This window comes from Podarcis vaucheri, assembly GCF_965113315.1.
Source record: "Podarcis vaucheri genome assembly, chromosome: 5".
Taxonomy (NCBI): domain Eukaryota; kingdom Metazoa; phylum Chordata; class Lepidosauria; order Squamata; family Lacertidae; genus Podarcis; species Podarcis vaucheri.
This window is the reverse complement of record NC_138763.1, coordinates 65,649,279-65,662,277: the sequence shown is the minus strand read 5'-3', so window position 1 is coordinate 65,662,277 and position 12,999 is coordinate 65,649,279. Positions and strand designations below refer to the sequence as shown.

The following is a 12,999-nucleotide window of genomic DNA, read 5'->3' as shown; positions in this document are numbered from 1 at the left end:
CCAATAAAAATTAGGATTATTATTATTATTTAAGCTACCCAGATGTGGCCTACAAGGGTGTTAGATCTGTCAGCCTCTTCTCCTAAAGCTCTCCTCTAACACAGCCCAATGGATCAAGACTGTAAAATAAAAAAACTATGTTAGGGTTTTCATTGGCTACAAACAAAGGAAAAATTTGATTCAATATGCAATTAAAACTGAATCTGTCAAACCCCCACTTTCTGAAACACACATATGCACACACATCCAGCTTCTGCACTACAGTTCTCCAGCTAACCAGTGTTTACAAAAATGCAGATATTGGAGGAAAATGTGCATAAAAATAAAGATATTTGTGAAAATGCCATACGCAATGCATTATATAAGGGGAAAGTGCTTGCAAAAGAGCATACGTTAGACAAAGTGCATTTTAAAAGGTGTTTCTCAGGAGAAATTCACACTAAAATGTTGAACAAGAAAATTGCAAATTGCTGCCAAATGTAGGGAACTGAATTTAGGACTAGAAAAAAATGGGAGAACCAAAATTATTATTTATTACTATTCATTAAGTTTGGATACAGCCCTTCATACACAGATCTCAGGGTGGTTCACAACATAAAAAATAAAAACACAAAATACACAATAAAAACAAGAACACACAAACCAGTAAGTCCCCCCCACACACACCTTTAACTGGCAGATCCTTCCATTCCTAGCTGCAAATATGCTCTTAACTATGATAAGCCACCATGAATAAGCCACAAGAGCACATGCTGCCTTTTGCTCCCTTCCTGGAAACAATTTTTGCCTCTCCCTGCATTAACCTGTAAGCATTTCATTGGCAGCAATGTTGACTGCAGTCAGAGCTATGTAAAAGTTCTCACTTAATCAGGGTGTCAAACTGGCTTCATATCCTGGCAGCTGGAAGAAAAATTAAAAGGTTTGATCACATGGCACTTACCCACATGGGACCACGTGGCTTGTTTGAACGTTCTTCTAGCTCTGTGGCAGCTGCTCGTGGATAAGTGGTTCCTAAGTGGTTGTGGGACTCTGGGAAATGGATCTGGCAGATAGGTCAGATCCTGAATTCCCGAACCCCAGTGAGTCACTTTGACAGGTGGGCACAGCATGATTCTGTCCGTGCAATGTGTCCAGTGAACGTCTTTTGGCACCTAACAATAGTTGGAAGGTCTGCTTCTGGTTTCACAGCTTGCTGACGGAAGCAGATGCTGGTCACACTGAGTTTGCTGATGAAGTGTATCAAAATGAAAGCCGCTATCCTGGAGGAGAATGGAAAGCAGCTGAAGACGCTTTTACAGATGTGGTGAGGATCACGCTTTTGATGAGCCAATGTGTTTAATTTCAATAACCTCTCTTTGGATTACAGCTGCAATGCATGTAAGTTAAGGCAGATTGTTAGTTTTCACAGCAAAATATACTTAAAATCCAAATTGCAGTATAAAAACAGAATGCATACCGCTAAATTTAAAGCAGGCAATGAAGTGAACTGATCATACCAAGTGGAAGTGGAAATACAATTTTATAGCATCTTCCCACTTCCTACAGAGGACGGCATCTTTTCAGTAAAACAGGTGCAACCTTTTGATCTACCAAGCCAAAGCCAGCCTACTAAGCACCCATCAGGGGCTCTATATAGTTTCTGTGTTAGATTCATGCCTGGGATTGGAATAACAGACATTGCCAGCACCCAACAGTCCAAAATTCATGGCTGGTGTGCGGCATTTGGCTTGGTGGGCCCCAAGTTGTGCAGGCCTAGAGTAAAAACAACAAGGCTACTTTTGAGGGTCAACAACAAAACGTCCAAAACAACAAAACGTCTTGTACCATTTATATTTATCCCCACACCAGTTTTTGTGGACTAGATTTAAGTCCTAAAGGTTGTCCAAAATTTTGTTTTGATTTTTGTGTGTGTGTGTGAAATCCTATTAAGTTTAGATGTGTGTTGTGTGTAGTCATTGCTACTTTTTAAGTATGACTATCTTGGAGTGTGTAAGCGTGTGTTGCCTTTTCTGTTTCAAAGAATGGAGAAAAAGCACCACCACCAGGTGAAATAACCTGTCCTCCAGGCTGGATGTGGGAGGATGATGCTTGGATATACGATATAAACCGAGCAGTGGATGAAAAAGGTAAGGGTTAGAATGAACAGAATGCCTCTCGTGTCGGATTCTTAATCTGTGGGCTAGCACCAGGCAACTGTTTCTGCATTCCAAATTGTTCTTTGAACTTCTGTTCCTCGAAATGCAGACCTCTACATGCTGCATGGCAAAATCTGTTTAAATTGGAGGAGAGTTGGCAAGATGGCATGGGGTGAAGTGCCAGCTATTGGGGACACATCAGAAGTCCTGCAGTGTGACCCATAGGCATTCACAAACAGCTTTTTGGGCATCAATACACATTTGGTTTTGCTTATTCAGTATGTACACCACTGTACCCCAAAGAAATAAGTTACATTAGTTTGGGTGTGATTTTTAGTCTAATCAAAATATTTAGAAAAACAGTATAACTTCTAGGAAATGTACAAGACACAGATGAACTGAAAAATTGGGGTAAATGGTGATTTTTTTCATAGAATTACACCAAGGAACTACATGGTACAATAAGTTATTTGAATAATTAGGGGTAGTGAATTAGTGTGGTTTGGATTGTCAGAGCTACGAATTCGATAAATCAGCTACCATATTGGTCGCTGAGTCAGAATCCTGTTATGGTAACCAGTGTATATTTTATCTGTGTTATTTTAGCTTGGGAATATGGAATTACCATTCCCCCTGACGATAAGCCCAAGTCTTGGGTTGCAGCAGAGAAAATGTATCATACGCATAGAAGAAGAAGGCTGGTTCGAAGACGCAGAAAAGATCCAAACCAAACAGTTTCATCAAGGGTAAAATGGCTAAATATAAATTGCAACCAAACATTGGCATTTGCTAGAACGTTGTGCATGTTTATTTAGAAAAATAATGGTGTATCAGAAAATAAGGCATGCATTGATTACAGAGTTTGTCATTAACCCTACATTCTGGCCATTGTGGATTGAGTTTTTGCAATTGTCTTCTAGGCAACCACACCCTATGAAGATCAAGAAGGATGGGAATTTGCATCACTGATTGGATGGAAATTTCACTGGAAGCAGCGCAGTTCCGACACTTTCCGCCGCAGGCGGTGGAGGAGAGAAATGATTCCTTCTGACACATGTGGTTCATCAGCCATCTTTAAGCTTGAAGGAGCTCTTGTAAGAAAGAGGAACTTAACTTGCTGGCTTGTTCATGCCACTTACCGTATTTTTTGCACCATAACACTCACTTTTTTCCTCCTAGAAAGTAAGGGGAAATGTCTGTGCGTGTTATGGAGCGAATGACTGCGGGTGGCAGAGGGGATCTGCTGCAGTCGTGAGCAGAGGATCCATGGTTCCCCTTCCTTCCCTCCTCCGTGGCTCGCTTTGAAACAGCAAAGCGGGAGAAGAGCCGCGGAGTGGGGAGGAGAGAGGGACAGAGAGCCTGCTTCTTTAAAGGAACAAAGCAGGAGGGGAGAGGAGCCTTCTCCCCTTATACCCCTCTTCTTCATTATTAGCAGCATCCTTCTCCACCCACCCCACACGTGCTTCTTCTCCCCACACGTGCTTCTTCTCCCCTTAAACCCCTCTTCTGCATTATTAGCAGCATCCTTCTCCACACACCCCACGCGTGTTCCTTGTCCCTTGAGTGCTTTTCCTTCCTTCCCCAATTAAAACGTGGTTGCAAAGCACGGATCCACATGGATCCTCAGGATTTTTGCATTGGGTCACCCCAAATTCACCATCAGATCACATAGCATGTCCATGGCTACATCTTGCACCAAAAAAATCACACACCCACTGTTGCCTGGGGCCGCAGTGGTGCAAAAACATGGTTACAAAGCATGGATCCACATGGATCCTCAGGATTTTTGCATTGGGCTACTCCAAACTCACTGTCAGATCACATGTCTGTGGCCACAGCATGAACCACAAAAATCATATATCCACTGTTTCGTTTAGAATATTTTTTTTCTTGTTTTCCTCCTCTAAAAACTATGTTATAGAGCGAAAAATACGGTAACTTCAGCATTAATTATTATCTCAAAGTTAAATGAGAATCATCAAGTGGAATGGGCTGTAGCTCAGTGGTAGAACACCTGCTTTTCAAACAGAAGGGTCTGGGTTCAATCCTTGGCTGGTAGGGCTGGAAGAGACCCCTTTGGAAATCATGGAGAGTCAGTGTCAGTTAGGGCTCACCCAGAATTGCCCTTGCCCTGCCACTTTCCCCTGGGAAAACCCCATCTTTACCACTGAATTCAAGCAAATGTCAATTGTGTTCTCTCTGGATTGATGTTTGCTCCAACTTGTTGCTAAAGAGTGAGTTTTTTGGGGGAAGTGATGGAGTAAGGGCAAAACTGTTCATAAGCAGAAAACTTCTCAGACTCGTACTTTCTAGGCACGGGACAAGTGCAAGTCTGGATGAGCTCTCAGCGTAGGTAACCCTGAGGGCTTATCCACACTTTCCTTTCCTCTGCTCTTTCCAGGCACGGTCCGTGATTTAGAGCCCCATGTCCGAGTGCGCCACAAAAACCACCCCTTTAAAGCTCAAACAGAGCAAACAGCAGTCCGTGGAAAACCTAAACTGACAGGCCTGTGCTTGGAAAGAGCAGGGTGAAAGGGATGGCTAAGCCCTGAGTTAGATAAATCAATGGTCTGACTTCATGACGCACATTTCTATATTCCTGCATTCTAAGTAGTACTTGACGGCGACTAAGACTGTGTGGGAGAGTTTTCAGCAGAATGCCAAAATGCTGTAGATGAGTCTGTCTGCTGTAGAGAGAAAAAGGAATGTGACAGAGTTTGAAGTATATATATATAACCATACCTGATGGAATAATTGAAAGCAATGTATAAGGAGAGGCTGTAAAATGCTGGATTAAAAAGGTAAAGGGACCCCTGACCATTAGGTCCAGTCATGACCAACCCTAGGGTTGCGGCACTCATCTTGCTTTATTGGCCGAGGGAGCCGGCGTACAGCTTCCGGGTCATGTGGCCAGCATGACTAAGCCACTTCTGGCAAACCAGAGCAGCGCACGGAAATGCCATTTACCTTCCCGCCGGAGTGGTACCTATTTATCTACTTGCACTTTGACGTGCTTTCGAACTGCTAGGTTGGCAGGAGCAGGGACAGAGCAACGGGAGCTCACCCCGTCGTGGGGATTCGAACCGCCGACCTTCTGATCGGCAAGTCCTAGGCGCCACCTGCGCCACCCACAGCGCCACCCGCGTCCTGGCAAAATGCTGGATTATGTGAAGGCAATTAAATCAACTAAAGCTTTTATCCAGCAGCTTGTAATAGCAATATAGAAAGTTCAGCATAAAGCAGGGCCTCCAGAATCCTGTTTTTTTACTTTTTAAAGTACAAATACTTACGATCATCCCAAGCTGTCTTCTCTCAGTCTTCTTCCTCCCAAACTATATGTGGAGTTAAACATGAGGCTTAACTTTTCATCTCTTCATGCAGTCTTTTGATGAACTTTTGTCTAACAGCATTGACCCAGGAGTGGTGGAAGGGATCAAGGAATAGAAGCTGCTTATTTTTACTATCTATGATAATCAATTGCCTGTAGAAGTGAATTTCAGTCTCTCCCTTTCTTTGAAGTGTTCTGGGTGTGACTGGTTTAGGGTCCTGACATTACTCTTTTGAACCCACAATAGTGAATAAATATTAGTGTACTTTTTAAAACAGCAACTACATTTCCTTCCGGGAATATCTGAATCAATAACTGAGCTTTTCGTTCAAGTTTTATAAATGAGAAACAATAATAATATGCATATAATCTTAGGGAGCAGATACAAGCATTGATGAGGGAGAAAAATCTTCTGAGAAGACCAAAGAGGCAGCAGCAACACGCATATTCGGTGCAAGCACTCCTATAATCTCTTGCAACTTTGACAGTAAGTTCATGTGAAATTCCTGATTTGAGACTGTATATTTCTTTAAGGTGCTGCAAGACTTTTTGTTGTGGCTGCATGGCTAGTTTTCTAAAGGCCTTGCCCTTTTCCTCATCTGATACAGCTTTCTCTGTGTGATCAAAATATTAAGAACTATTTTTGCCTCTCCATGGATCTCTCGTCCTTAACCACAACCTGTAACAAACCTGGACAAACCTTGGCTACAAAATGTGGTGAAGAAGCAGATACCTTAACCATGATTTTGGCTGCACAATAGGCTAAGCCAGTGATTCTCAGACACCTTTTCCCTAAGGACCCCTTGAAAATTGCTGAGGGTCTTGGCAAACCACTTCATGATTTTTCTCTGTGTTGTAGCAATTGTAATGTGCTGTCCTAGGAGCTGGATGATTTTTAATTCTACTGCTTCCTTAATTTCTTATATGTTGTATTTCATTGCATTACTATTCAAATTCCAGTGAACAAATGAAAAACAATGCAGTATATAGGAAATTAAAGAAATAATAAAAAACGCATTTAAAAATCAATGTTTTAATGCATTGGATATGTTATCTCTCATCTACAACCACTTGAATGAAGTTTGTGGACCACTAAAATCAGGCAGGGTGGGGGGGTGGGGGAATGGCCATGGAAAGCACACCAAGAGTCAAGTGGTGGGAAGAAGCAGAGATGCTGAAGTTTAGAGCTGAAAAGGTGAAGTTGCTATTTCATTTACAGCCTTCTGATTTAGCTTCTTTTTCTTTTTCTTAAGGAGTCTACAGTTACCACCTTCGATGTTATATCTATCAAGCAAGAAATCTAATAGCTTTGGATAAAGACAGCTTTTCAGGTACTTAGGCTGAGGTGGGGATCTATTAAATCCAAAGGACACATTTGTCTGCCAAAGCAAGTCCATTCTTTTTTTTCTGCAGCAGTTAGATTGAAATGTTCAAGGCTTTGGGAGTTTCTCTTGATTTTTTTTTCATGTCCACTCCCCAATCCCATTTTTTCTCCCTTAACCCTCTGAAAACCTGTCTCTTCAAAGAATGTATTTAACACCTTTTCTTATTAACGGCCAAAAAAAGTTAAATGAAATTAGATCCCTTGTTAAGAGGTCAGTGAGGATGGCCTCCATCTAACATTTTACATTGCTCTGGGCACTGGGTAATGACAATTTAAACAGGAAATGCTAATACCCATAATCAGGTACCTTCTTCAGAGGCCCTGATGGTTTAAAAGTCTTTCTAACAGGAGGCCTAGAGCTCTTTAATCATTCACCTCTGCTTCATAATAAGGCCATAAATAACTACGTTTTAGACTCATGTCAGATCTGTGTGTTCAGTTTGTGGGATGTACTGTTTAAGTTGCAGGTGCAATGACTCTCTTGTTCATGTGTCCTTAGGTGTTGTACCTTAGATACAAAGGTATTAAAGAATGGTTACCATGCACAGGAGTAATTTATATTGGATTGTCTAAGTGTATCATATCTACAGTGGGGGTTGGCAGACACCCAGCTTGTCAGATCAACTTTTGTTTGCCAATTATAGAAGAAAGAGAGAATGGGAATGTAAAAGTCAGTCTTTTAAAATGGATCACTATACCCATATCTGTTCTCCTGTGGTTTGTTAGATCCGTATGCTCATGTTTCATTCCTTCACCGAAGCAAAACAACCGAAACCATCAGGTCAACATTGAACCCAACATGGGATCAAACTGTCATATTTGATGAAATTGAAATCTATGGAGATCCCTACACGGTAGAACAAAACCCTCCTCATGTGGTTGTTGAACTCTTTGACAGTGACCAAGTGGTAGGTATCATATCAGCTTTTATCCAGATTTCCTCTTGATTATATAATGACAGCAGATGGTTACAAATTCACCATTTTGGATTCGTCCATTTTTGCAGGGCAAAGATGAGTTCCTTGGAAGAACCTCTTGCTGTCCTATGGTCAAGCTCAACCCAGATATTGACATCAGTCCGAAACTTCTCTGGTATCCAGTTATGAATGGGGGCAAAGCTTGTGGAGATGTGCTTTTAGCAGCTGAGCTTTTGCTGAGTGAAAAGGTAACAGAAAACAAATATATTGATTTCAGACTTAAAGCCACCGTGACGAGATGATTGCTCTGTATGACTTAGGCTTTATATGCATTAAGAAACCCTTTTCTTTGTATCTTTGAGCAGGGTGGAACCAACCTTCCCATTCTTCCTTCAAAAAAAGCATCAAACCTTTATATGGTGCCACAAGGAATCAGACCCGTGGTTCAACGGACTGCTATTGAGGTATTGTTGTTGTTACTTGAAAATAGACAATGATGCACAGGGCCATGCGCTTAATAAGATTCACTATAATTCATAGATACCTGCATGTATAAGGCCAGGTGCTAGCCGTGGCAAAACCTGAGATATTCATAAGGCTGTGTGGAAACAACAGGTGCTGTTTTGGATCAAGAAGCATTAAAGTGTTCAGAATGTTTTTGGGGACTAGGCTTTATTTGTGCAAGCTTCTATCCCAGGTTGATGGCAACAGATAAAGGTCTGTTCATGGTAAACTGTCACCAGATGTGTAGCCAATGGAATGCTTGAGAAATGAGTTAGGAAGTTCCTTGTCCAAATGTAATCAAAGTCATGAACTTAGCCTTCGATTAGTAAATGTCTCTCAGCCCTGCATATATGATGTGGGTATGACAGTACGAGCTTATCTTACAGGGCTGCAATGCAGTCCCATGAGTGATGGACACTGAGTGCTTACAAAAAGTGTTGCATAAATGCTGACATTTATACATTGTATTTGAATTAATAAACAATGTAGTCTTACCATTGTGGGTCCTCTACTTCCTTGAACCCAGCCCCAGCACACTGTTCATTATACAAATGGGAGGGGATGAGTTCTGCCCCCCATTTCCTTACATTGGGCAGGTGTGAGTTCTATATGGTGGTCACAAGCAGATGTGACAATATGCCATAAAGCATGGCTTGTTTAAGCACTGTATGCACCAAGCTCTGTGTAAGTGCATGCAGCTGAGAACATTCCCAGTGATATAAATCTGTAACTTGTGGTTTAGATGAGTGGCAAAAAATGGAGATTTAATCATTGAACTCTTTTGAGGTGGTCTCATGACTGCTTCTCGGGTTTCTAAGTGTGCTCCCAGGTCTGATAAGGTTGGAGGCCCAGGCAACAGAGCATGTTTTCCTTTAGCAACGTTGATGGTGTTTGCTTTGTTTTTTGTTTGAAACAGATCCTTGCCTGGGGACTGCGCAACATGAAAAGCTACCAAATGGCTTCTGTTACTTCCCCTAGTCTCATTATAGAGTGTGGAGGTGAAATGATAGAATCGGTTGTGATTAAAAACCTGAAGAAGACACCAAATTTTCCTGGATCTGTTCTCTGCATGACAGTGGTATGGTGCTGAATTCTCTTTTATTGAAGATCTGTAGCACACTTGTGGTGCTGGTAAAGGGGGGGATTTGAATTCGTATGCTCATATTAGAGCAATAGCAGTGGATATCAGGTGGCCTGAGGCGTTTTGGCACCTGAGGCTAAACAGCCTGCTGTCATCCCCACGATGGGAGTGCAAAAATAAATAAATAAATAACAATAACAACAACAACAACAACAACAACAACAATAATAATAATAATAATATATTTATACCCCGCCCATCTGGCTGGGTCTCCCCAGCCACTCTGGGCGGCTTCCAACAAAATATTAAAATACAGTAATGCATCAAACATTAAAAGCTTCCCTAAACAGGGCTGCCTTCAGATGTCCTCTAAAAATCTGGTAGTTGCTGTTCTCTTTGACATAATTCCATAAGGAGTCTTCCCTGATGGATGGATAGGGGGGAGCAGGGACGCGGACTTATAAAAAATATTGGGGGGCCCCGAGAAAGCTCATGAATAATAAATAAGCTCATGAATATGCAAATAAAGTGGCTCCGGCCCTAAATAGGGCAAGCCACGCCCCCCAGCCAGCCGATTGGCTGGCTGGGAGGTGTGGCCAGTCGGGATTCCCCTGTTCTCGCGGGGGCTGAAACGAAGCAGCGAGGCAGGAGCCCCCGCCCCCGGGGATTCCCTAATCTCGCGGGGGATGGCCGGGGCTCTCAGACTAGGGCGCGCGGCTGGCTGGCTGGCTGGCGAGGGAGCAGGTGGGGAGGAGGCGGGGGACGGCGGCGGCGCTCTGCTGGAAGGGCGCCCGAGATTATTGGGGGGGCTGAGCCCCCCCCCCAAATTTTTTTGAGGGGGCTCGAGCCCCCTCAGGCCCCGTGGAGTCGGCGCCTATGGGGGGGAGAGTCTTTCTGGGTCCCCCCTCCTGCCTGCCAGTGAGCCTTTGAATCCGTTCCTTCAGGATATGCTAGTGCAAAACCCCACCACACCACCAAGCGGGGAAGATCTCTCCCCCCCCCCTGCCCGGCAGCAAAGCTGGATGGTGAAACACATCCCCTCTTACTGACTCAGGCTTTGCTGCCAGTCCCCCTCTGTCCCTAGAGGCCAGGGAAACCAGTGGCAAAGCTGGGTGGCAGAACCATGTGACACCTCTTTGGGAGTGCCACCTGAGGCAAACGCATCACCCAACCTCATGAAGGGGGGCTGCTCTGATTGAGTAAATGAATCCACCCTGGAAATTACCTTTGAGGTAATTTAAATATTTCTAGAGAGTCCTGTGTGCCGCGAAGCACTGTGTGAAGCCGTTGTTGCACATGGATGGCCATGCTCAGTGGCACTGACGTTAGATGTGGGTGTATATTTGCATGCCCATCCAGGGAAGGGCTGTGTAAGAGGGTGGGAAACTCACATAGCACAGATAGCACTTGCATGCCCGTGCATGTGCATTCATGCCTACTGCAAGAATGCTTCACTTTTTGCCCAGTGGATTTCCCATCCGTTCTTGTTTACATACAGCGGCGTAAACTCACAAACTGGGTGTTAGTTGCTCCCAAGCTAGATTCAAGGTTATACTACGGGTGTATAAAGCTCTCTCTTGTGGGTGCCTTCAAGTAAAAAAAAAAATGAAACTATTCCATTATCCAGTCCTGGAGCCCAACTGAAAGGGAAGCACTCAGGGGTTAGAGTTTGCATGGAAATAAGTTTTGGGTGTGAGGAAGCTTAGCATCCCCATCCAGGCATCCCTTTTGTTCTTAAAGTTGGCCCACCCACATTCCGCTTTGGTACAGACCTACATACATGTAAGAGTTGCCAGAATCAGGGCAGGTTGTACAGCTCATTTGAAAGCAAAAGAATCCTGTGAGGTGTGTAATTTTTTTAAGTTAAGGAACTGTGTTCTGTTTTATTGTTTTGAACTAGTCGCTGCCCAAAGAGGAATTGTACACGCCATCACTAGTTATTAAAGTGATAGACCACAGGCAATTTGGCCGTAAACCTATCGTGGGACAATGTACCATTGGGGCACTGGAGCGTTTTCGCTGTGATCCTTATGCGACGAAAGCCGACATTGCACCACAGATGAAAGGTAGAGCTCCCATAATAATGGCATTTTTCTTATTGGATGTAGGTTTGTTAACAATCAACACAACATAGGAAACATGCAATCTCTTGAAGTAAATGTACGCCGACTTTTCTGTAGCTCCCATTCGTTTATGAATGTTGTAGAGGCAACTTTTTCCATGGATGTTAGACTGACTCAGCACGCCTGGCAGTATCGCTTTTAAAGAACCAGTATTCACTAGGGATGCTTGAGGAAAACATTATTCATGAATTTTGATACAAATTGACTGTACCAATATCTTCTGGACCGGTGTAGAGACCTGAATGCAGTTTTCCTTTGGTTTTTATACTTCTTCAGATGTTGTGGTGCAGTTCTCTGCATGTTGGGGAATGCATTTAGAAATGGGTGCTTTGAGGGAATACATGTTTTGAGAGAAAATATGTATTTAAACAAGTTATTGTGTGGATTTTTTTAAAAAAAATGTAGATTAATGTGGAAACAGGACAGGATATACTTATGAATGAACACATGCAGAACTGTCACAGTCTTGAAACGAAAACTGATAAGTCCATCCCTAGTATTCACACATAATGACAGAAAGTTGAGAAAGCAGCAAGAATATTATTGAATGATTTTGCAATGTCACTCTTGGTACTGCTGTGACCCAGTCCCACCTTTTTAATTGTTCTGCACACTGAGTTATGGAGTTAATAGTTTTCAGCGCCCTGGTGGAAAGCAAACGGGTTGGCTCAAACCTAAGCTAGTTACATTCCCATTGAAATCAACAGGGCTGAAGTTAGTCATTACTGGTTTTTTACATTAATTTCAGTAAGACCTACGTATGACTAACAGTTAGATGCAACCCATCTATCTTTATTGTGGGTTGTATCCAATAAAGTTGTCACAGTAGGGCAGTAGAACTTCTCCCCCTCTCAGAACATATTTTTTGGGGGCGGGGATTCCGTTGTACAAATGGAATGACCTTGTTGGCTACATGGGCATAGCAACTGCCCCTTTAATCAAGGAAAGAAATAAAAATACTTAACTAACTGACCAATTGTGTTACAGATAACTTGGTTCTGCCCACCCCCCAACATAAAGCCTGACTTACTACCCTGCTTTTTAGGCAAGATTTTCTCCCAAAGTGGTGTACAATAAAATCCACACAAAAGTACAATATATTCAAGAATATTTTTGTGTGTACATGTTTGTTTGAGCTCTAGGCAGCTGACAATTTGGTGCAGGCTCTAGACTTTTCTAGACAAAGAGAGATAGCAGGAGGAATTGGAAAAAAATAAAGGCTAGAATTATGACTAAAAAAAAGTTTACAGGTGTGATTTTTCCCCCCATGAGTTGCTTATCATCATGGAATGTTTGATTTGCAGTTACTCTTCTGTCAGCTGCACCTCGGCGGGATGTGATCATTGAAGTAGAAGACAGGCAACCTTTACTAGCAGCGCAGGTAATCGCCTTAATTTGCAGGTTCAGTTCTTTCCATTTTTGTGGTCAGTTCATTGGCTTTTTAGCCTACAACTTCAGCAGACACAAACCTAACCAGGCAAAGTGTCTGTAAAAGTTGGAGGGAGCTCTGGGAATACAATGTAGAAG

General features: G+C 42.8%; 1 protein-coding gene across 3 annotated transcripts in view; it reads left to right on the top strand.

Annotated features, from left to right (window-relative positions):
- Positions 1–12,999, top strand: part of MYOF (myoferlin) — a 79,317-nt gene that overhangs the window by 48,129 nt on the left and 18,189 nt on the right. For all 3 annotated transcript variants that reach the window (XM_082224901.1, XM_082224903.1, XM_082224902.1), the window contains 12 exons: positions 1,189–1,303; positions 2,021–2,126; positions 2,742–2,881; positions 3,056–3,229; positions 5,839–5,950; positions 6,717–6,794; positions 7,574–7,755; positions 7,854–8,012; positions 8,130–8,228; positions 9,185–9,346; positions 11,250–11,415; positions 12,777–12,853. In XM_082224901.1, coding sequence (XP_082081027.1) covers positions 1,189–1,303; positions 2,021–2,126; positions 2,742–2,881; positions 3,056–3,229; positions 5,839–5,950; positions 6,717–6,794; positions 7,574–7,755; positions 7,854–8,012; positions 8,130–8,228; positions 9,185–9,346; positions 11,250–11,415; positions 12,777–12,853 — 1,570 coding nt within the window. The remainder of the gene's footprint in view (positions 1–1,188; positions 1,304–2,020; positions 2,127–2,741; positions 2,882–3,055; positions 3,230–5,838; positions 5,951–6,716; positions 6,795–7,573; positions 7,756–7,853; positions 8,013–8,129; positions 8,229–9,184; positions 9,347–11,249; positions 11,416–12,776; positions 12,854–12,999) is intronic.